Source organism: Pseudopipra pipra, chromosome 10 (genome assembly GCF_036250125.1).
Source record: "Pseudopipra pipra isolate bDixPip1 chromosome 10, bDixPip1.hap1, whole genome shotgun sequence".
NCBI classification, from domain to species: domain Eukaryota; kingdom Metazoa; phylum Chordata; class Aves; order Passeriformes; family Pipridae; genus Pseudopipra; species Pseudopipra pipra.
The window spans coordinates 12,485,051-12,509,981 of record NC_087558.1 but is presented as its reverse complement, the minus strand read 5'-3'; the positions used below and the strand labels follow the sequence as shown (position 1 = coordinate 12,509,981).

General features: G+C 36.5%; 1 protein-coding gene across 4 annotated transcripts in view; it reads right to left on the bottom strand.

The window, feature by feature from the left end:
- Nucleotides 1–1,956: 1,956 nt before the first annotated feature.
- Nucleotides 1,957–24,931, bottom strand: part of OPA1 (OPA1 mitochondrial dynamin like GTPase) — a 56,158-nt gene continuing 33,183 nt past the window's right edge. For all 4 annotated transcript variants that reach the window (XM_064666267.1, XM_064666269.1, XM_064666268.1 and 1 more), the window contains 5 exons: nt 23,680–23,796; nt 22,296–22,389; nt 21,871–21,981; nt 4,381–4,458; nt 1,957–3,905 (listed from right to left, as the gene is read on the bottom strand). In XM_064666267.1, coding sequence (XP_064522337.1) covers nt 4,394–4,458; nt 21,871–21,981; nt 22,296–22,389; nt 23,680–23,796 — 387 coding nt within the window. In that variant the 3' untranslated portion in view covers nt 1,957–3,905; nt 4,381–4,393. The remainder of the gene's footprint in view (nt 3,906–4,380; nt 4,459–21,870; nt 21,982–22,295; nt 22,390–23,679; nt 23,797–24,931) is intronic.

Here is a 24,931-nt window from a genome sequence, read left to right as displayed (position 1 = left end):
GTGATGGGCTCAAATGACAAACAGGCCTCTCATTAGGTTTCTACTGGGCTAAGCAGGTGGAGACTGTTGAAAGGAACTGAACACTTCAGATACTGCAAATACTGCAAACTTACTATGTACAACTTAAGACTTGGAGGGACCGGTATTTTTACTGGGCCGGGAGTTGAACCTTGATGATTCTTGAGGATCCCTTCCAACTCAGCATATTCTATGATTCTATGATTTGAGACCTTAGGAATCCATTCCTTGGGAGATATGAAAGACCCTCCAAACATCATGGCATTGACAGTGCAGAGTGCAAATTTATGACTATGCAGGACAGCTAGAGTGGTATTTCCACCTCACGTTTTGCTACCAGTCACATTCCTCTAGCCTTCCTTCTACAAAAGTATCTTCAAGGATGTAGAGCTCAGGCAACTCTGGTGTGAAAGGTCTTAATCCTAGTAAGATTCAGTCCTGGCATGCAGGAAATCATTGCCTTCCTTATCATCCAAGATCAATCCCTAAACAAACATGACTCTGTGCCAATTTCAGAGATTGGTCAGAAATACTCTTTTGCAACCCATTGTTGTTTAGAGTATGCTGTACTCAGCTCTTGCCTTAGCCTCAACTTCTTCCCAAGTAAAACACATAATACTGGGCTGTTCAAAGGTCATTCTTTGCTTCTTGTCTGCTCTTAAGACAGATGTTTCAAGGCATGACAGAGGACATAAACACAGGCACACTGAGGGGAAAAAAAGGTGTCCAGGTGTTTAAGCAATGCCAAATATGAAAGAATTCCAGTTCACTGCTTTCTCCTTTAATCTGGCAATTCCAAGGGACCAAGCGTGTCATGACTTGTACCCAGAACACTTTCCGCTCGGGTGAGCTCAGACAAGGTCTGCATTAACTCCCCAACCTGCAAGAAAATTATTTGAAACAAAAGGTTCAGATATGTCCTTTTCCCTCCAACAAGCCTGGAAACAAATGGTACAGGAACAAGGTCAGAAAGGAATCGTCCGCCTACCATACCACTGAATTCATTTACCTACCTCAGAGCCCATTCAAGGAAAGGGGTGGGATGGGGAACAAGGGATGATATAAAGCAGAATGAAGCTCTGGGGTCGCTCGCTACATTACAAGATTTGACAGGCCTTTGCCAGCCTTCAGCTTCTTTGTGTCTTTCACATAATAGAGAAACACAAACTGAGCAGCCTGTGATCTGGGGGTTGAACTATTAGATGGAGCAAACTCTTTGCAAATGCTAATAGTATTGTAGCATCCTGTCAGGCAGCAACACAAAAAAGGATGTTGATTTTCACATGAACCAGAACAGATGCATTGTAAGGAAGGGTGCAATGAATGTTCCATCTCTAAACATCAAAAGCCACAGGCAATTGGCTTGTGGACATGAGGCAAAATACTGCTTCAAATGTTCCTAAATATAGTGGGCATACTGTTACCTTAATACTTATTTCATGAGGCTGGCAAAAAGAAGGCAGTTGCTTGAAATGGAAGTGAAAATGGTCTCCAGTTATGATTTCTATATTAATATCTAGATCTAAAGAGGCTTTTGTTGTGCAATCTACTATTTTCCAGCAGTCTGGAAGAGATAGTCCTTTATGAAACATGAATTCATGGGTTGGTAAGCTGACTGCTCTTTAACTCTCAAACCCCAGTCAACATGTTTATTTTAAATGCACCTGAAACTAACACCCCATAAGAGTCTTCATTTATATGCCGGATATCAGTTCATTATTTAAACTTCCAGAGAGGAGCTTTCAATGTCTTGATTTTTCATGACATCTTCCTCTAAATGTATTACGTAGATGGTACATTAATTTATGCAGTAAAAGAGAACACCTGGTACAGTTACCCCTAATTTGGTGCCGACACAGCAGTTGCGAATCAGACATTTTGCTGTCATTAGCAGTGTACTTGTTCACGATTTAACAAATGAGAAAAAGGAGGTCAAAGTGACTTCTCAATTAGGTGCAACAGCACCATGTTCAAACCCCACATTTTATTATTCCTTCAGTTACATTTTTATTCAATAAATATCTAGTTTCCATGGAATACATCATGCTAAGTCTTAGATGAGCAGCACAGGGAAGTCAGAACTAAAACCTTAGGAACACACTAGAAGAGATGAACACGGGGCCACTGGATGCAAAATTTTGCAATATTTATATTACACAGAAGTTTTAAACAGTGATCTCTAGGTAAATGCAAAAGATTTTTCTTTGTTTTGCTTGGTTTTTTTTACAAAGTACAGACTTCTTTCATTTGATATACACTAAGGTGTCTGCCTTCAAAATTGTGCAAACTTACATTTCTGAAGTTATCTTCAGAGAATGATGATGACATGCCAATTTTTTTCATTCTTCTGTTCTCAAACACTCATTTTCAGGAATAAATTTAAAAAAAAAAGAATCTCAAAACATTCAGTTACACCACCCTGAAATATTTAACCTTTCAACATCATTTTACAAATACCTCTATGTTAGCTTTTTGTCCACATGGATGTCCAAATATTTGGGGAACTTCTTACCAAACTTTCTATTTCCTCTGAGAGTAAACCAAAACCATATTTTTTGGAAAATATTCAGATTCCCTTCTTTTCATTTCCACACATCAAAATCAAATGCCTTTTCAAAAGGGAAAAATAAATCTAGGTCAGTTTTTCAGTACATTATCAGACAACTGCAAAACAAACTGTTTCAGGACTAGCACCTTCCTCCACACAAGTATTCAGAGGTGTATCCAGATCATTTGTGGCAAACTGTGGGCAGAAAAATACGATGGTGATTAACCACCAGGCACCTATGTTAGAGAGCTTATATCATGCTTACATTTGCCAGAAGTGATATTTCTATGGCAAAACTGAAAGGCAGTGGAAGAAAGATTCCTTACTAATTTTACTACTCTGAATGATAGACATCAAGTGGGTGTGGGAGGACCTTGTGCATAACATTCTTATAGAAGTGATTTTGGTCTTAGAGTAGCTATTAAAAAAATGAAATTAATGACACTTTTCCTTTTTTTAAGTTAGGAAGTCAGAAAAGTTGGAATTGTACATTCTATCTTTCTACATTTCACACATACTCGATCAGGTTACTCTGTACCTATGGTGAAGGGAGGAGTTAACAAGGAAATCTGAGTCTGTGCAATCCCAGAAATGAAATGTAATTGGCTGTGATTCAAGAGTAACAACATATATTAGGAAAAAACAGGTCGAAGGAGCAGTTGTTGACATTATTTCCTGAGCCTAAACCTTTTAAGATGTCACTGAATAGCAGTCTGTACTTTCGCTTGAAAGCATTACAAGAATTGTTTGGATGACATCTCTCAATAGTTTAGGAGTTTAACAAAATCCACAACTTCCTCTCAAGATCTCAAAACCATGCTTTTAAACCTGTACCACATTGATCAGCAAATGCTTCAACACAGAGCATAACAAATACAAATGGCATTATTTAGAAGGGCATTTTAATGTACGTACAAATACTAAAATGTTATGTCAAACTCCCAGGATCATTTGCAGGCAAGAAAATGACAACAGATAAAATCATCTCATGAATCTGATCCAGCTCTACCATACATGACAGATACCAAAAATAAAAGCTTTTTTCCCTTTCAGGAAAAAAACACCTTAAATGTACAACTTCAGCAAGCTCCCAAGCTATGTCATTGACACACAAGTCAGATTCTTCTGTGCATGTAGCCTCAAAAATTAAATGGGCAGGTGGATTTTATCTGAACTTCTCAACCCCATGAGACATTATTTTCTTTCTCCTCCAATGTTTTAGGATGCTCCCCAAAAGACAGGAAAGAGAATGGGACACAAAAGCCATTTCAATTCAGTCTTTGTGCAAGGAGAGGCTGCACAAGAGATCCTGGAGAAGGCTGTATTCTTGTGTAAAGTTCTGTTGAAAGAGAAAGGTGATTATTTTAAAATATGTACAAATGCATGACAGCACTTGGGCTTATAGTTTTGAGAACTAATATAGAAGAAATTTGGAAATTACCTGCATGCACATAGTTTTGCTAACAATATATAGTGTCTTTAAGCAAAACCAAAGAACCAAAATGCCTTCATAGAAAGTGTTCCCTTAAGACAGATAAAAATAATGAACTGAGAATAATCAACAGTGTTTCACAATATCTAAATAACTAGCCAGTAATTGTATTTCTAAGTTTCATATCTGCTTGTAGTGTAAAAGCTTAAAGTATAGTTCTGCAGTTTAAAAGCAAGAAGCAGCACCAGTCAGGCAATGGAATAAAACACATTGGAATTTTCACAAAGTCTGTATGAAAATGTGCATTTAAAAGAGATGGATAATAATTTTATAGAGAAGAATGAGATAACTGTAGCAAATTTTATGATCTAAATATAATTACCTGCTTGAACAATCTATTTTTCTTGATGGAGGGCTTCTATGAAGGCTTCAAGTTTCTCCTGGATTTCCCGAACTTTTTCTGGAAGAATTTAAAAGATCACCATTCAAATACCTATTACTATTAAGTACCTGGGGACAGGTACAAAAAAAAAACCCCAAAAAACCAAACACACAAAAACCAAACATGCAAACATGAGCAAGAATTAATGCTGTCATCAATATTACTCTATTCATTTTCTTAATTACGAAGATTTACAACATTTTTCTATATCAGACAAATGAAACCCTGTCCCATTTGAAGAACTCCTACAAACATATTTTATGATTATCATGCTAACTTAATAATTGAAAAATTTACTGAATGAATCCAGTACTAGAAACATTGTATTTCAAAAACCTGAAATTTCCATCAGATCATGCACAGAAGAACTACTGTACACCTGCTACATGCAGGGAGTTGTTAGTTTTTCAACAGCGCCCATTAACCCCTTTCTTCTTCAACCAAATATCCTTACTCTCCACAGCAAGTGTAATAAATATCACTAATCACTAAACAGAGTTGAAAGCTGGTGCCCTTCCACCACGGAGAATTTCAGGAAACCACACGTCAGTATTCAAGACATCTCCTCAAAAGGGAATGCACAATGCTAAGAATGTTTAAAACCTGCACTTTATTTCCTTGCATTTCAGTAGTAACCAGATGATGTGGGTGGAATCTCATTTTATATAAAAACTAAAGCTGGGAGTTTATTTCTCTGCAAAAACACGATTTGACCACAACTACAAATAGTTACTAAGAATGAAAAGGCAACATTGATGGGGCAAAATCCAGGGGCTTAGGCATTTTTCCACTCTTTTCTCTATTCCATACAACACTTGTCATCATATAACCATTTGATTTATTAAATTGGTTATGAAGCAAGATTTAGAACATAGCTGGAGTCCAAAGCCTGTGAGATTTCCTGCTTCTCTCTCACCACATCCTCATTTGAAGCTCCTTCTGTGTGTGATTATAGCCATGAAAAACACACACTTCAGAAATATGAAGGAACAGGGAGAGAGCAGTAGGACAGGCAAAAATAAGTTAGATGAGCATAAACACAGACAAATATTTTTTTCCAAGCTAAAAATACTATTGGATTAAAGCCATATGTTTCCTTGTATGAGATACAGGGTTTGAGCTTTTTTAAAAAAACTTTTATTAATGTTTTCTTCTCTTTAGCAATTCCATATGTTTTAAACTTGCTTTGCTGAGCTGAAGTAACAGCAAAACAGAAAGAAAAATAAAACAATCTGCTTTAAATGGGATACATAAGAATGAGAGGGAAAAAAAGTTATCTTTTTAATGTAGAACATTTTAATGTAGGTATGGGAACCAAAAGTTTAATTAAACAAAATGACAACTCCACAAACAGACATAAAACGCATTTTAGAGTAATAATAATAACAACAACTCAACAAACACCTGCAGTCCTTTTCTAACAGAAATAAAGAATTTTAGTTAGCATTTCAAAAATATGGAAAATAGCCCGAATGAGGATGAAGTAACCTCAAAGTTCTATCTTTATCTTGTAATTCTTAGGTGATGAAGGGCAAGTCACTGAGACTTTCAACACTTCAGTGTGTCTTTCCCCAGTGGTGCTTATCTGCAAACACAGAAGTACAGTGAAGCTGAATCACACTCTGGGCCCTAAACAAAACACCTAAGAACCTTCCTGGATTTCAGCTGATGCTTTTTAAAGTACTTTGATATTAAATGAAGATTACAGTCAGTGTGAGGGCAAAAGCTGTACCTTGGAAGTTAAGAAACAACAGTAGCTGATTTTTACCAGGTTAAAAAAAAAATTCTGATTCAGTTCAGCAGAATCTATGAAAGCTGTCAATGAAAAAAAAAGGTAGATCCATTATCACTTCTCCTCATTAAGCACATTCAAACTGTTCCAATTACTACCTTTTTAAATGAAAAAAAGAATATGCCTTGTTTGCATCTCAGTATATAAAACTCGTGTAATGAAAATGTTATTTCTATGGCATTTATTTAGACAAATACTTAGCTCGCTTCCAATACTGCTGCTCTATGAATGTTTACAAAGTTAGCCTTTGAAATAATGTCATATTATTTTGGACAGAATTAACATATTTGTTCACCACACCTGGACAGACGAGGCTTTCAGCAACCAAGTCTAGTGGAAGGTGTGTTTGCCCATGGCAGGGGGGTTGGAACGAGATGATATTTATGGTCCCTTCCAAACCAAACCATTCTATAATGATTCTAGTTTTGGAAATTACTAATCCTGAACCTTGGTCTCCAAAATGAACAGCAGGTGCCAGTGATAAAACCTGAGATCAGATCTCACAACTCAGATGTCTTCATGTTGTGCTTTCAGTAGCTTTCTGTGACGCTTCCCCCCCCCCCATTGCTACATGCTTTCCCAAGTGTGTTCTTTGTATTGATCAAGCCATTAGACTCAGTGAAAGCAGGCAGATTAAGCAGTATTAAATGCAAATATTTTTCTTCTTCAACCTCTTGTTAATGAAATATTCCAGTCCTGAAAATTAATAGCATCAGCAAAAACCTGTAATTATTATTTCACCCTTAAAAAAAGGTTTGTGCCAACAAATCTATTTTAATTTTCTGATTATGGTATATTAAAATAACAGGATAGCAAATACATACTCCACCAGAATATACTGAATCAGCTGTGTTTGCTCAGAGAACAGACATACTAAAATTGACTTCATATTATGAGCACTTTATTAGTTTTTATACTTGGACTGAATTGAAATGATTACTTAACTGTAATAATTACGAGGTCTTGAGGTAATTTAATACTTTGAAATAACATGCTGGCTATTCTTAAAAAGAACAGTTACAATGACTGCCAAATAGCTGCAATTATTCATCCTATGCCCTGTATTTTTAGCTGCAGTAAAGCCCTTTGCAGCAGCAGACCTCAGCCAACCTATAATACTTTCCCACAAATCCATTCTGCAGCACAGAGCAGCAGTCTGATGAATTGGTTTACTTTTTAAATAGGCTAATGGCAGAGTTATGCATTTACACAACACTAATCTTAATAAACTCGTAAATATAAGTGCTCAGACAGAACTTTTCTAATGAGTGCAAGTGCAGGGTCTGCAATTCTGGGATAATCACCTACAGTTTCACCAGCACCATGTGATGTTGCATGTAGAACAACATCTAATTCTTAAAACTAAGAGAGATATTACCCATCTTTAAGAAAGTTTTCAGCTCTGTGAAATGCACAAGCTCTGTACCCACATTTGCAGGGTTTTGACTGACACTTAGATCAAAATACTGACTTACAATTGTAAATTACAGTACATTCTGTTTTGAGGAAGGTTTATCAACATGGCAAACCCAGAAAATCCTTTGGGTTTGAGATAAGAATAATTATTGCACAAGTAAATTAAGGGATAGACAAAAAGTGACCTGTTGCACTTTCTAGGTTTTGTGATACTGTGTTTTTCCATGCACAAGTAACCCACAGATTAAAAGCATTCAGCTTGCTAGCAAATTACTTTTGTAACAGGTTGAACTATCCCAGCACTGTTATACAATGCTTCCATGTCACAGAAGGCTATTAAAGCACTACACTCTTATTACACAGTAGTGCAGAAATTTAAATATACGGTATTGCTTACGCTGGATTCTAGGAAGATGATGTGCACTTTAGTAGTGCTAATGCAGATCTGAAGTTACAAATATGCAATTCTTCCAGCATCTGTTAAACACTGATCAAAAATCAAATTAAGTCAATGAAGAATAACTGTAACTAAACCCTTGTTTCCATCTTAGAACAGTAAAATTCACAGGCCTAGGGGCCATGAATGGCTATTCTATTTCCCATTTACCCCATGTTTACCTAAAAGATAAGCTGTTCATACATCAACTCACTATGCCTCTTGATCTGGTCATGAATATTCCCGTAATCCTCCCTCCATATCCCATAAAACTTCACTGACAGAATGAGGAAATTCTTTATTCAGATGTCTTGAGATCCTCATTCATGTTCAGTCTCTCCTGATCTCCATATGAAACGTTATTGCTACCCGCTCATTTTCTTTTCATTAATCCTGTGATCTTAAATCTAAAAGGCTCAAAACCAGACTAATTGATCTGTAATGAGGATTTGGATATACTGTGAACATATAAAGACACAGGCACAGATAAAGTTTGGTTTTCCTAATATCATAAGCTGGTCAAAAGTGGAACCCCTGAAATATTCAGTCTTAGAAGGAGTGCTTGTTTTCTGGTTGCTGCCTTACATGCCTGAGCTTATGAACAGTGCTAAAATGAAGCAAGTTATTAAGTGCATCATCTCCTGAGGTAAGGCCAAATAATCTCAAAACAATACTAAACACAAAAGCTAAGTACATTACTGATTTATTGCAAATATACTTAAAGTATCCAGAAAAAGTTTTCTGGATACTTTCCAACTGCATTAATTGGTTTAATAAAAGATGTAGCCTTTGCCCACAAAACCTGTTGCTTATGGTTCTGAAGATAAATGAAGTTTGAGACATTCAAATGCATATTTACCTGTATAAAATCAATAGCTCTAGTACAGAATTTTAAAGATGTTCATGTCTGTCTACACCAGAACAGGTAGAAAACTGCACAAGTGCTTTGGGCAAATTAAAAAGCTTTCCATTTCCATTTACAAATTTGCCCATATGACATCAAATTTCAGTTGCAGCATCAAAAAAACCTGTAAAATCTTTCTGGACACAGATTCGTCGTTATTTTGTACTTTGATGAAACTTACAGCATTAAACAACCACCAAAAAAAAAGTGTTGAATACCTTATTATAAATCCTCCTGTTCTACACTGAAGTGATGTCTACCTCCAACAAATGTTTACACGACTTTGATATTTGAAAGCTCACGCTTGTTACTCCTTTGGCTCTTGATTGTATTTAGACTTCAGTTCTCTCCCTTCCTTTTTTTTTTTTTAATCTTCCTTCCTTTCTTAATCCCTTCCTTGCCTACAAACATTCTCACTGCTTGCTGTGCCACTTCTGTGTTATGGTTAATTAACCGTAGAGGCAGAAATGTTGAATTTAACGCTGTGAATGCATCATCTTTCCTCTAATAAAAAGGAAAGCCCAGTCAGTCAGAATTCATCGGAATGCCCAGAAGCACACCATTAAGAACTAGAGATGTCAATCCAAAGTTTTCTATTGGAAGTTGATTTTTTGCTTAGGGCTACCTAAGACACAAGCCTCATAGTTCTATACAATCCCTATGAACAGTCAGATGGAGAAGAGATGGAGGAAACACCTCTTATTCCTCGATTTTCCAAGGGTAATGAGAAAGCTTTACTTCTTGTGGAAATAGTATGAGGCAGCATTCTCACAGCCACTCCAAATAATGCCACAGAAAGCAGACCTTCCACCCACAGTTACAAGACATGTATCAACATGCTTACTCATGTCTCATGCAAACACTACCATAATTCACCGATCATTGCAAGGTCATGTCCTGCTCAATTTTAGAAAATCCTTTGAAAGTACCCATCACATTTTTTGCCAGTTTCCTCTTGTTCACATACCATACTTCCATCTGGATAAGACCAAGGGGAAAGCTAAAATTTTAAGGTGGGGGGTGTAAAAAAAAAGGCAAAACCACCCAGGCTGCCCTTAAAGAGACAGAACATCATTTGTTATCTGTAAAGACAGATTTATAAGTAGAGGGCCCCCTCTGTTCCTTTAAGGCTGCAAAACAGATGGGAAGTGAATGGACAGTCAAAGGGTCAAGAAAACACATGGGAGGTGCTGCTTGTCTGCTGTATGTATGTTCCCAGCATAAGAAAGAGGTCAAGATTGTAACTGCATGGCTGGGTGCTGGAAAGGCCTTTTCTTTAAGCTGTTACAAAGACAAACGTTGTTCCTCATCCTGTTGTCAAACTGCTATAAATATTGTTCATCAAGAGAGTTTCAGCAGCTAAAAGTTTTTTTTAAAAAAGGCCGGGCAGGAGAATGAATCATGTGAATGATTCTTAAACAATTAGCTCATTAGTGTAATAAAAGCACTGCAGAACCTTGAAAAGTTTAAATGGAATTTATAATAGTTCATGAAGTAAATCCATGAATCATTAAGAATATATAGCCTTTAAAATGCAAGCTTGCAGAAAAAAGCCAGCATGCTCTATAGTTACCACTAGTTACAGTGAATGAAGGTGTTAACTGATGCTACGTTGTAGTAGCTACATTGCAGTATTGTTACAAAATGTTTCTTATGTGTTGCAATCCAGACTTGAATTTGCATCCAGTTTGAGTTCTTTTTAAAAATTCTGACTTCAGTTTGTGTTCTTCCTATAAATTTTGACTTCAAAGAACACTCATTGGAATGGGATAATTATGATATAAAAACTGTTGTAAATACATTTATAAACCAGACCTCCTCTTTCATTCATAGAAAGCCATCCTACCATTATATTCACCAGACTCACAACTTTTTTACTTGCCCTAAATCTCTTTGCCATCCTGAGACAAAAGGTATTTTAATTTGGGCAATCTATGACACCTGTGTTCCAGTTATCAGCTGCAGAAAGATACTGAGAAGGACAAGGAGATGCTCCAACTATTCAAGTGCAACATGTGAGATGCTTTCATTATTACATAGACAAAGATAATATTTCAGTGTCCTCTCAGAAATATTTATTTTAAACCCTAGAATAAGACAAGGTGCTAAACGAATTATTTTAATATCACTATTAAAATCTCCAAGGGTCAGCCAACATATCAATTTCATGGATATGAGTTCATCAACAACTGCCTGCTGGTGACCTGGTTGAACATCTCCTTTTGCACGGCCTTAACAGGAAAAAACATCAAGGAGTCTGTTTCCTACAAAGATGTATTTTCCTTTTCCCTGTTGTAGGTAAATTCCTCCGAAAGAGGAAAAGATTGCCTCCAGATTGTATATTTAGCCTGCTGTAGAAACATAATAAAATTAAGAAGCCAGTCTACATAGAAAAAAACCCCGAGTCACAACTGCTATCACTGAAGTCACTTTTGTTGCAAGTATTAATATCACATCAATTATTAATCCCTGTATAGCATACCTGAGCAAAGCTGCCTGTATAAAAACAGTATTACCTTTATTTTAGACTAAAGAGAACCAGGCAGCAGCAGAAGAGAGCTTGTCTGAAAACACCTCAGCTATTTTTACAAGGTACTGAGAATTGGAATGTTATTTTAGCATTATTAATAATGATTTTTAGTTCCAGAAATGGGACTTGTGTATTGTGCTGATGAAATCGTAGATTACAAATCAATGTCTTGATCTGTAGCTGCTTCAGATTCACAAGCAAGACCTCTGCAGATTAACAAAATGTTTTTGGTCACAAGTTTCCCATCTCCCCCAGTGGAACAGAACAGAAGCTGACTGTGTTTCTTGCAGTAGTCCCCGGGGCTCCTCAGGCTGGCAAATACAAAATCCTTCTGTCTCTGACAGAGCCTTTGAGAACTGAGATACAGGGCCTTTGAGAACTGAAGCAAAACTGATAGCTATGTAGACTACTGACTTTATACAAGACATGTTTCTATGGGTTATTACACATCAGCTCCACTTGTCTACGAAAAGGAAACCAAATAGTACCAAACCATGATGTCAGATCATGATCAATATACATTTCTACACCATCATTAAGGTCAGCCTAAGGTACCAAGGATCCTTACTCTGTATTAAGTTGCAACTTTATGAGAGTCACAGTGTCTGCAATAGCAAGGTAAGAGCTGGACACCTTTCAGTTCTCTGTCTCTACCTTGGATTTTTTAATTAAAACTGTTCTAATAACTCAATCTTTCAACAGAATTTAGCTGTGCTGCTTACTGGACAGCTAGAAGGAGCTTAGTAGCAGAATGACAAGGCAACCTTATAAAGCAGACTCATATCTGGAATCAGACTTACAGATACAGAAAGATTGAACTTCCAAATCAAAATTCTTTAAGCTAGAATGAATCAGAACATGATGATATTCATTACTTTGGGTAGAAATAGTAAAAAGTATAAAGTCAGAAATATCACCCAATGATTCATTCAGTGATATTACAAAAGATTAATTTTTTCTTATGCAAAAAGGACATATACAGCTATAAAGGTAAATTACTTATGTAAAGGCTACTGTAACCTTAAGGCTATAAAACTGTAAAGAGACTTTAACATAAAAAATAACTGATATATGCTGTTTCTCCACCAAAAGAAAGCATACTTAGTAATTAGATAGATAATAATATGCTATCAGGACTATTTATGTGAATTATGGAATATGGCAGAAAATAAAATGGTGATGAGATTAATTTTTAGATCATAAAAATAAACAACTTAATTTTTGACAGTCAGAAACTTAGGTCATCATACCCTGAAGAAAAACAGATGGATCTATTTTTCTTTTTTTAGTTATCATTTCTAGCTGAAAATATTTCCTTCTCTTTTTATATAAACTTCAAAATTAGAAGTGGGGTCCACTACAGTAACAATTAACAATGTACAACATACATACACTACACTGACTTCTCCAGCTTTCAGAAATGTGAATGTTATACTGGTCCATTTAAAAGCCTGTATTTATATAAACAGTAAATCTCTCCATGGTAAATACTTAAATTTTGACTAATAAGTACCCCCATAAGCAACCAGTACTAAAGAGAAAATAGCATCCAATTAGATGTTTTGATCCTTGCATCATTAAGGAAATTTTAGGGAAAAAAATATATTCGGCAGACAACACCAGAATGACCCTCAAGTACAAGAGACATGGGCCTAGGGTAAGATTAACAGGCATTAAATATGTCATTATTCATGTAGCAGTTTATCACTGTTTTTCAGTGTCAACTTTAAGTGATAGGCTTCGTTTAGTCAGTGACAAATGTGCTGAACTTTGTAAGGATCCGTTTTAGGACCTGGACATCAGTGCCTAGCTCTTCATCAATAACTAAGAAATCACAGCAGACAGGCTTTGGTCATCTGGGATTCTTAAGTTAAGTAAACCATCACTCCATCACAGGATATTTACAAGTGATGTATGTTCTCCCTCGAGGATTACTTCCCTCTCTGAGAAGATGCAGCTTTCTAAAGTACTTTCTGCCATGACACAAAGCAGAAACCACCTTATCTGCACTTTGACACAGGCCGTCCTACACATTCTTCTGGTTTTAATTCATTAGTTTCATGCAGCTGCCCCAAAACTCAAGAGAAAACAACAAAAAAAAAAGAACTTGAACATTTAACTGGTGTCTTTCACATCAAAGCACACTTGTTTGGGTTAATTTCTAAAATTATCTACATGGAATTAAAAACATGATAATCACGCAAAACCAATTAATTTGCATTCCACCAGAAAGTTAGCAAATCTACTGTGATATATTGTGACGTGCATACGTTCAAAGGTAGGGGAAATTGAAGACATGACCACACAGACTCATTTCAAGCACACTGTGCCCCAAATTCCTGCGTCACAGAGCACCAGGACCTCTACAGAGCTCAGGGGGAGCACAGGAGTCATGCTGCCACCAGGCACTGGTGACACCAGCATGGGCTTGAACTACTTAGACACAGACAGCCCACATGATGTGACTGAGATTTAGGCAGAAATGAATGTGCTCTAAATGACAACCGGCCTCTGATAAGATACAGGGCCATGTTAACGTCTCCAGGGAACCTGCTGGCAGGGCACTGTGCAGCTATTCTGCACATGCTTAGCAGAAGTTGGAGATCTGTTCAATGATTCCCAGAGGCTGCTCTGCTTCTGTCTGGTTAGAAGGCCACCACATCTCCCGGTGTAATGTTCTGCCAACTCAGGATCAAATGAGAACAGAGTGCTCCTCACTGCAACAACCAGAAGAGAGGAGCAAAGCAAGACTGTTGCCACCTCTGGAATTGCCTCACAACTATGAAGTAACTACATATTTACCTAAGTAGGTTCTGAAACTCCAATATTTAGGCATCATGGAAGAAACGAGAGCACAAAATAACCCTAATTCTTCAGATTATAATAAGATCACTCCTCCATTTGCATTTCCTAGGATGCTTCCCTCTTTCCCATGTCTGTCTTTGAGCAGTAGGGCCAACATCTGAGCACTGCGATCAAATGTCTTGAAAATGATACCTTTTTTCTGTATCTTGAAAACACCAAAACCCACATTGGTTCTAAACAAGCACCTTAAGGACTGAATTAAGGATTACTAACCATTGCCTTTTGAGCTGTTTTGTCTGCCTCTGGTTTCTAAGGGAAAATTACCTAAAATGTGCTTATTTGAGAGGTCTTTCCCCTTACATCTGAGCTTTGCCCCTATGAAATGCTGTGACCTTTTGAAAAAAGTTAAAGCTCATAACAGAAGAGCAAATGAAGGTAAAGACTTTAGAGAGCCAAGTCAAAGCATAATTTTAAGGAGCACATATAATCAATAATGTCAGGTAGGACAGAGGTCAAATCAAAATACTGTTAACAGTCATCTCAAGGAACTGAAATTTAATTAGGCTACAGTAATGACCACAATATACGATTATTTTCACACAACATTTTTTTTCTGCAGCTAAGAGTAACGAAAGAAAAAAAAAATGTAACCACAGAGTAAGTAATTATATGCAAAGTACCCTTCACAGACTTTATCCCTAACTTGCATAAATGCATAACAAAAAAAGGAGACTTGCTTGGATTCAGTTTGTTACATACAACAGACACAACAGAAACCATTCAGCTTAGCCACATATATCACAGGATTCCAGATCCTGAGTCAGCAACTTGCATATGGAAGTACCAGCCTTAACTAACATTATTGGCCTTCTAACTCCATTAAAATGGCAAGTTTATTATATGCCTATATGATATTAAATCACTCATGCTCCAAGTTGGCAAATGGTTTACATTCAACATGAGAAAAAGTAAATTAAGAATTTAATGCTGTGACTTCAAAGCAATGACTTCAGATATAAAACTTGGAAGTATTTTACTGTAACTCTGGTTTGTTTAGTTTTTATATGTTTTAGTCTTTACAGGAAAATAATTAAGTTCTGCAAATTCTTATATTTCATAGCTTACAAAAATACGACAGAATTGAAACAAATGGCCCTAAGCTGTCTTTTCTTCATGTGAGGGCTTTCTCCTCAAATGTTTCAAAAAGTTTTTGTGCAGAACAAAGTCTCAGCTAGCCCATGACACCTGTACAGGTGTCAACATTACTGACAAACGAACTTGGAGGATGATCCATTCACATTCGTACCTAGCAATTTCAGGATCAAGTTTCCACAGGCATTCCCACCTCCTGCCAAAGACTCTCCCAAGCACATGGTTTTACTTATAATTTTGGTGAAGTTCTAGGCTTTCTTTTCCAGCTTGTGAGGACAGAGGATACTGGATGAATAGCACACTGACTTAGGAAAGCTGCTTTGTAGGACTGTGCTCTGTTTATCCTGTGCAAGTAAAGGATGCCTTTGCAACATTCGTTTTTCCATTTAAAAGGAATAAAGGAGAAGAAATAAATGAAGATAGGACATGTATTTCTTTGGGGTCTGTGAGATTTCAACTCCAGTGAAGTCAATGGCAAAGCTCCTGCTGACTGCCTGAAGTATACAACATCCATGTGCACCATCTAGCACATTTTAAATGCTACTGCAAAATGGATAGATGTAGCTTAGCTTTAGGATAAAAGACACCGGAAGATACATTTCCTTTACAAAACGATTGAAGCATTCAGTTCCTAACAGCTTTTTAGTAACAAAGCTCACAAACTAATGCTTTCCACGCAGTTGCTAATGAGAAATGTGTAGCTGAGAAAAAATATGACCATCCTTTACAATCGTCATAAATTACATACCACACAAACAAACAAACGAGACTTAGAGAGAGTGGAAAACATGAGGAACAAGGATAGGCAAGTGCATCTTCCTTCCAGAGGAAAATGTTTAGCATCCAAGACACCAGTGCCCACTGCCTAAGCTGCGCTCGTGGGAAACACCAGACGTGGGAGGGCTGGCACTCGACTGGCCACGGGCTCAGCCTCCCGAGCCTCCTCCACAGGCCACTCATTGCCATCTTGTGTTGGGAACCTGTACGGCAACCTATTGCACAGAGCTCACACTATCGAGGAAGTTTGCTTTGGCCCTTCATACAAAAAGAGGAAGTCCAGAAGAGTGGAATTCTGGAAACAATTAAGTAGTTCTGGGAAGCCTTTTACTGGCACCTCAACATTTTCAAAAATTACCACACTAAAAAGTAGTCTACAGAAAGTTAAGATTTATCCACATGCTATCAGTTTTGCAAAGAACTGTGGAGTATTTCTGCTGAAATGACTACTCTATCATTTGTGTTAAAAATAAGGCAGCATAAAATATATTATTCATGTTGAAATCACATTTTTTCATCCATGTATTTGTTTCTTTTCCAGAAAAAAAATCTTATTGCCCTGTACTGAAAAACATAGCTAAAAAGATACAATTCTAGTGAAGATGAGACTTCAAATAATTGTCTTTTATAAAAAAACAACCCACTTTGGCATAGCCATCAAAAAGATCCTGAAACCAAACAAATGCCAGCTTTACTGTTTTAACAAATTTTGCAGAAACACCCCTGTCTTGAAATACACTTAAAATTTAAAAACTTCAGTAACTTCAGAGGCAGCCTGCAGGAATGTTCCATGTCAAACACTTTGGAAAGTTAAACATAAATACAAAAGAAAGCAGTATGAACTAGTAAGTACCATAAAAGATCACTGATAAAATTAAAGGATATATACTGACTGATCCATCTCCGAAGGTATTGTAGAAATAAAGGTTAATCAATATTTTAAAAAAAGAGCAAGTGGAAAAGCTTTGTGTCCAGCTGCACACACTTGTGCATAACAAGGCTGCAGGAATTTGAAGGGACTGACTCGCCATGATCAAACACATTTTCCCTCCAGCCCAAAGCAGTGCCTTATAGCCTGCAATACAAACAGGGCATTTTTGCCCTGACAAGAGGCATTTCTATGAGTGGAAATTCTCCTTTTAAAACATTATTGTTTACTATTGTACTTTGAGCTCCCTCTACCCCATTTTACTTTTCATGGAACACGGCACATTTAAGGTACTGATTCACCTAAGCGTACAGTAAAATAGTAAGTTGTGTGGAATATAAGTTTCAAATCAAAGTATTTTGTCCTTCATCAATGAGCACAGTCAAGATGCAGGTGCCAACTAGAAAGTCAATATAATTCTTCCTGTTGCTGATGAGGCAAGAAAGACCTGTCTATGTTCTTTAACTGGCAGACAAAATGGGAAAAGAACTTCAATATAAATAATGCACCACAGTTGTGAAGGAGGTTTTAAATTGCATTAAAACAGGTTCCTACCCACTGCTGAATAAGCCTGAAGTGCCCAGTTAGACATGTAAGACACAGACAGCAAATTCCTCGTTTCTGCATCCTCAGCAAAACAATAAACACATCTCAACTATACCTACAGTTTAAAAACACGACAAGGGAAATGTCACGACTGCCACTTCTCACAAAAGAACTTGGGAGTTGTAGCAGATAGTTCATTGTAGCCATCAGCTCACTGCTCAGCAGCAGGCAAAAGACGAAATAGGCTATAAGAAATTACTATAAAAAGACCAGAATAAAACCCAGAAAGCATCACAATACAACTGCATAAATCCATAATTCAGATATACTTCAAGTATTTTGCGCAGGTTCTGTTCTTTCACCCCAAAAAAGGTTTTATAGAACTAAGAAAGGGGAAAAGAGTGGCAAGGCTGACTGAAGCTAGGAAACAATGTCTGTGCAAAGAACAACTACACCATGAGAATTTTTCAAGCCAGGAAAAAGATCAAGTGCAGGTAGCATATACATCTATGAAGTCATGAATGGCACAAAAAAAAAAAAGAATAGAAAAAGATTACTGAATGCTTTTTACAGAGCAAGAACTAAGGAGAGCCAAATGAAACTGGCAGGTGGTTCAGAAACAAACAAAAGGAAGTACTTTTTCACACAATGTGTAGTTGAACTCTGGAACTAATTGCCACAGGATGTTGCAGATGCCAAAGTTTACATGAGTTCAAAAAGCAATTAGAGAAATGCACAGGATGAAAAAAAAATCCTTGAATGGCTATTAATCACAAGGATATTACCTCAGGATTAGGAAATCTTGGAACCACAGATTGTTGGATGCTGTTAGAGCATAACAGGCATGTACTGCTGCATGCTTAACCTGTTCTTATGCTGTTCCCACGTCGGCTCATTGCCAGGAACACGACACTGGGATACATCAGCTGCAGGTGTATCTTTCAATACAGGTATTCTTATGGATTGATTGCATTTTAGGACACTTTCAAAGTCACTTTTTCCAATTCAGCTATTCATATTCTCTTCTGCCTCTTTTTTGCACCTTATGATCCTTTCTCCTAAATAGTCTCTAATCCTGGAGCTTCTTTATTTCTATAAACTTAGTAATTTGCTCATTTCACTGGTACAAGTATCATAATATACTTATGTTGAAGAGTATATTTACATTACACTTAGAGCCTTTTTTTAAAGAAAAAACAACCTCAGTAGATTACAAACCTAGTAATTTGTTAGAAACTGTTCAAAAATTCTGTTTAACACTCTTTAAAATACCTAGAATAAAACTTGAGACATCAACACTGAGAAGCAGCAAGATTCATGGCATAAACATTATCAAGGAATATCCTGATGTGAGATTAAAATAACATTCAAGGTTGTATAACACAGATAACAAAATCAGCTGAAATCAGTTTTGAGTCTTATATGAGCTCTCATTACGATACTGGGTCACCCATGCTAGTAACAGTTTGCCATTAACCAGTATCCTGAACAAACAATAAAGCACTTCCAGTGCTTCAGCATTAAAAGACTGATGTAACAGCAGTGGGACAGTGTTGCCATATCATCATCACCAAGAGGAAGCATCCCAACCTCAGGTATATAAATAATTTACATTTCCAAGTACAGTTTCCAATCAGGAAGTGAATCCCAGCCTCATATTTACAAATTTAGATGGAAACTAAAAGACTATTTGTAACCACCAGAGAAATGACATCCTGGAACACGTCTTCAGTGTGAACAATGAGCCTCAACAAGTTAACTGATTTAAAGACAAAGCTCAAGATATTCCAATCAGCTGGGTTATATAAACACAGCTGCCTGGGACAGAGAGACTGGACTTTGTGATTTAGGAGATCACTTCCCTTCCTAATTAAAATACCAATATTTCATGAACATGTGTTGTTGGAGCCAGGATTTTTTTCTTTAAGCAAAGTCCTGATCGTCACTAAATGCTGTAAGAAGGAAATTACTTGTATGGCTACATGAGAGTTCAATGCTCTATGCTTTCAAAATCTGTCTCAGGGGGATAAAAAAAACCCCTGCACCAAAGAAAGGCACTATTCACTAAGGGAAAGGCAAAGAAACCCCCTTTTCTTGTCATTTCCCCATAACAATTACTGCCACTTAGCAATAAAAGCATGCAGAAAGAACACAACTGCTCCGAGTACAGAAATAAGCAGTGGTAGTTTTAAAATCTTCCCACAGGTACAATAAAGCAGAACGTGCCATCACACATCGTTTTGTACTGAGTAACAATTATTTCCTTAGAATAATGTGAGTGGGATCTGTGACCTCCTGAATCTAAAGAAACACAGTGCAGTGACATGTTTTTGCTACATAATAATTTATGAAATGCAAACTACACACTTGAAGCATATACACCAATGTACAGACACCTCAGGTTATAAACACACACAGGCTGCTCCTGCAGGTCTAGCCTTAGCTTACAAAATAACAACCCCAGCTGTTACTGCTTTGAAATGGGAGCTTATTGCTGGGGCTTGGGAGGAGCAAAGTTGACAATGCAAAAATTCCAAGTCGATTTCAGTGCAAAATAAAGCCAAGTTAATTTAAACATTATGTGCTTGTTAGTATTCTTTTACTTTGTTTTGAAACATGGAATATCTAAGGATAAATCAAAATTGCTATGTTTTACTCTATAGCAGTGTTTGCTCAGGGGAAAAAAAAAAATATCAACATCCAGCATCAAAGCAAGCAAGCACCACTGCTCACTGAGAAAAGGAGTAATTTCCTCAATAAAGGTCTGAATCCTACTCTGCAGGCTACCACTGATTTTACCTCAACACATATATAGAGGAGGAAAACCCCTTATTTTGTAAAACATTTTCTACCCATTCTAAAAGGATGTTTACATGAAGGTTGACATAGGGTTTCAAAAGCAACACAGGACGTTTGAAGAGAATTATGTAGCTATCATAAAAATTCTATAGTCATACCACTTGTTTCAGAGATCAGTCAAGAAGACCCAGACAATTTGCCTGAGATCACAAAATTCCTACTCACGGTTCCAAAATATTATACAAACTTTCTAAAGGACAACAAATACCACCAACTGTGATTTTAATAACAACACTTCCAAATAATAAGATAGCACTTCCAGTGTAACCAAACCAGCACTATCAAAAGCAAATCCTCAGATTTTGAGTTTATTATAAGCAAAATATTTCTTTTTTATTACATTTTGGATGTAAAAAATAGAACACGATTCATACTTAGGAAACTAACAGCAATTGAAGGCTTTTCTGTCCCACTGAACCCTTGATATCAGAACTTTGCTAATTAAAAGAAAAAACATTGACCATAAAATTCATTCATTCTGAATTAAATATACAAAGTCATATTTTAAAACAAAAATAAGTTTCTAAATTGAACACAAAATACAGGTCTAAGAAAAAGGTCACCTGTGATGTCAACATGCAGATATTTATATAACTACATGAACTCCATTTATCACAACCTTTTTTTTCTCTTTTCCCTTTTGCACAGCATTGTTTTTTACCCTTCCCAGTGCAGGTGCATAGCTGGGGTTTAAGTGGAAGTCTCATAGAACAACAGAGGAATGCTGCCCAAAAATCAACTGTATGTGTGCAAGACAAGCCCCATCAGCTAAAAGTCAGTCTAAACCCTATTGGATGTGCAGGTATCAACCTGGACTGTCACCTGAAAAACTTTCACTGTTTAAAGCCTTACCATAATAATCACAAAACCCCGTAACACTTTCTGAGTGTTAATGTGAGCATTAAACTACTGTAATCCTTCTGAAAGGTTAAATCTGCTAGATTTTCTTCCTTGTTGAATCTCTTAATATAATGGCCATCTCATCTTAATAAGCACAACATCACAGAACTTCATGTCTGACAGGTTTTTTCTACATTTTGTAACTACATTTTTCAATTTACTGATGCAATATATCAGTGAAATTCTATTGTTCTATCACACTATACTACCCATGTCCATCTTTGAATGAGTAAGATCTGCCCGTATTAAAGAAAAAAAATCCATGTGATATTAAATAAAAACCAGCACATGAACAACCCATATCACACTGAATGTTCTCAAGGACAGCGGTCAGAATTTGCTTCACTTCAAGCTCATTCCAAAACACAATAGGATAGGTACTTACTGAGATCCTCTGCAAGCTGGACTCTCTTGCCAGTTAGGAGCATCACCTTTTTCTCATTGTCCTCAGCAAAATCTTCAAGCACTTCCTTTACGTTCTTCTCCAAGCGCCTTACTGCAAAAAATCAAAACCACAAAGCAACCAAAAAAAAGTAAGGTGTAATACTTTTGCATCTGTAATGACCTAACGACAAAATTTGAGACGGTCTGTTGGAGATGTAGTATATGTTACAATACTACCTAATCTGGCTGGAGAAAAGGCAAATTTCTGAACACAGAAGTCCCTTCTTTGGGCCATTAAGACAGGAAATTCTTTAAGAAAGATTGTTAACTTTCAAAGGGTATTTTTCTCTCTCATCAAAATTGTATTACTTTTTTAGGAGGAGATAATTTTTTGTTTCAAACCCCTCAGCTGACTGTGGGCCTTACCTTCAGTGTTTGTAAGCTGCTGCCTCAGTGTATTTGCTGTAATTGCCAGCATTCGCTGTATTCGCCAGAAGAGGACAACGTCATTACATTCAAGCTGGAACGAGAGAAGTTGTGGTGTCAGACCTCTGATGTCCAGTAAACACCCTACAGGTACAAGAATCTCTTGACTTTCTTAGCAGCAACTGTAACCTCATGTATACATATACTGACCTCACACAAAAATCCCAGAGAATAACTGGTGTAAGTAACAAGGAAACACATCAAAAACACTTCACAGGAACCACATCAGCCTTATTTAATGCACTGCATCACCTTCACATCTGCTATTTTCAACACAAAGAGCCATATCATGGGAAACCATGGAAAAACAATTTGCAGACACTATATGCAGGCTGGTGAGTGTAACCTAATGCTCACTGAAACACTACTCTGTTCATAGCAAACATGTTGAGACAACAGCTGAACTTCAGGTTGTGCCTCCCTGTCTGACAAACACTTCTGAAGACAGTGCTGGACAAAGGGCTATATTTGTTACCAACAGAAGAGACAGTTTCTACACTTGAAAGGATGGCAGGAGGGAGCATTAACTTCACATTAGGACACCTTAAAAAAGACAGTAACGTGAATAGGAGGTTAAGTGTCATGAAGAGGCAGCTCTCCATGCTGTGATATCATTGCCTCATCCCTCAAAGGCAAAAATATTTCTAAAGTAGCAAAGATTTCTGGCTCCATGGTAATCACTGTTGCTCATTAAAATAAAAACAAACCTCCACAGAAAGTGAGGAGCTCTACCTTTTCCAGTAATTTCTTTTTGATTTAAAATACAATGGTAAGAAAACTATATATTTTTTGTGTGAATTCATGCATACTGTCATTTGTTGCACAAGCTTGGGTTTACGAAACTGGAAAACCATTTATAAAGATCTGTTTGAAAACTCCATAGTTATTTTTTTCCCTATTGATCAAATGTAGCACCAAGTATTTGCTCTAAACCCTTACTGACCATACTTTTCCTATAAACCCATAAAGATGTTTTCTGAACTTTTTTCGTATCACTGAGGTAAATAACTATCAGTGGGAAAGTGGGAGAAATGGATAACAACAAGATACCAACAAAAGTATAATACTGCTTTTAGTTGTGTATTTTCAATACACATTGATTAGTACTAGATGTTTAGGTCATGGCTGATACCTAGTGGTCATTTTATATAATTACCACCAGGATGGTATCTTATCCATTGTAAGCCTCATGTAAAATGTATCTGGGATCACTAGCTATCTGGTCAGGTTACTTTAAAGTATTTTTAGATTTTTTTTTCGATTGAGATAGAAATAGTAAGGCAAAACACCAGTGTAGATGAAGAACATCTGTTCTTCAGTTTACCTCTGAGTCCACAAAATGCCTCTGATAATAATAGAAGCCTCTTCGACATAGATTGCAGTGGTTCAAGGCAGACTTCAGGAAGAATCTTCTATAAATTTGGTGCCATGTGTCTTTAATCTAGGAAAACAGTACTTAAATTTGACTAAATAAATAAACACATACACTCGCTATCGTGCATAGATTAACGATTGCATTTAATTTTAAAATGTAATTCCAAATTCCACTATCCATATCATGTAACATATGTTTGAATATTTCTCAGCAATTTGTCTGCAACTGGGCTATGATTAATGTGTTATTTACATTTGGCAAACGTTACAGATGACTGTTAATTTAAAAATCCACTCTTCCATGCACGTAACATAACTGAGTGCTTAAAAATACTGTCTGCAGCCAAAATACATTTAATTATACACTACAAAATAATCTTTACATTAACACTGAGAATACATTGTTTAATTGTACCCATTAATTTACCAATTAAACCAGATTAAAGCATAGAGAAATATTTCATGGGTCTTATGTAAACAAACATTTGTAACTTTTCTTGATTAGGCTTATTTATATTTCAGTTCTTCAAAATTAAATACGTGTCTTGATACGCCTCTTTGAAAAACCCATGAAATATAATTAAGAAAATCAATTGCTTGGCTAGAAGGAAAACTCAATTTGCACTCAGCTTCCTCATGTAGAGGATATGGATCACTAACATGACCTTTACAAAAAATGGTAAGTACTGTATAGGAAAGGAGCAGCAGGTGTTTAAATGACTCTTCTACCTAGAATAAGTACAGATATTAATGTTGAAAAGGTAGCCAAAGTTACTCCAGAAAATAAATCACTGTTAAAGGAAATCTACATCTATTACTTATTAATGTATGAATTCTCATTTATTTAAAATCTTACTTTTAATTAGATAAGAAGTCTAATTACCCCTAAGGGCCTTACACTGCAATGAGATATGTCTTTTTCCAGAACATTTCAAACGTACAATACAATTCCCTGGAACACTCTTAAAAAATCCTACCTTTCTACAAGTATTTTTAAAAAAATTCTCTCTCTTCAATGCACCAATGAATTTCAAACTTCACACACAACCACACTGAAAGCTTAAGGATGCACAATATGTTTTCACTGTATTTTGCTCACAAAGGCCTTGATTCTTCTACATAATACCTGAACAATAATTTCAAATAAGCTTTGTCATAATGTAGGTAAGAAAATCTGCTCAGCAGATTCTGACTTCAGTCTA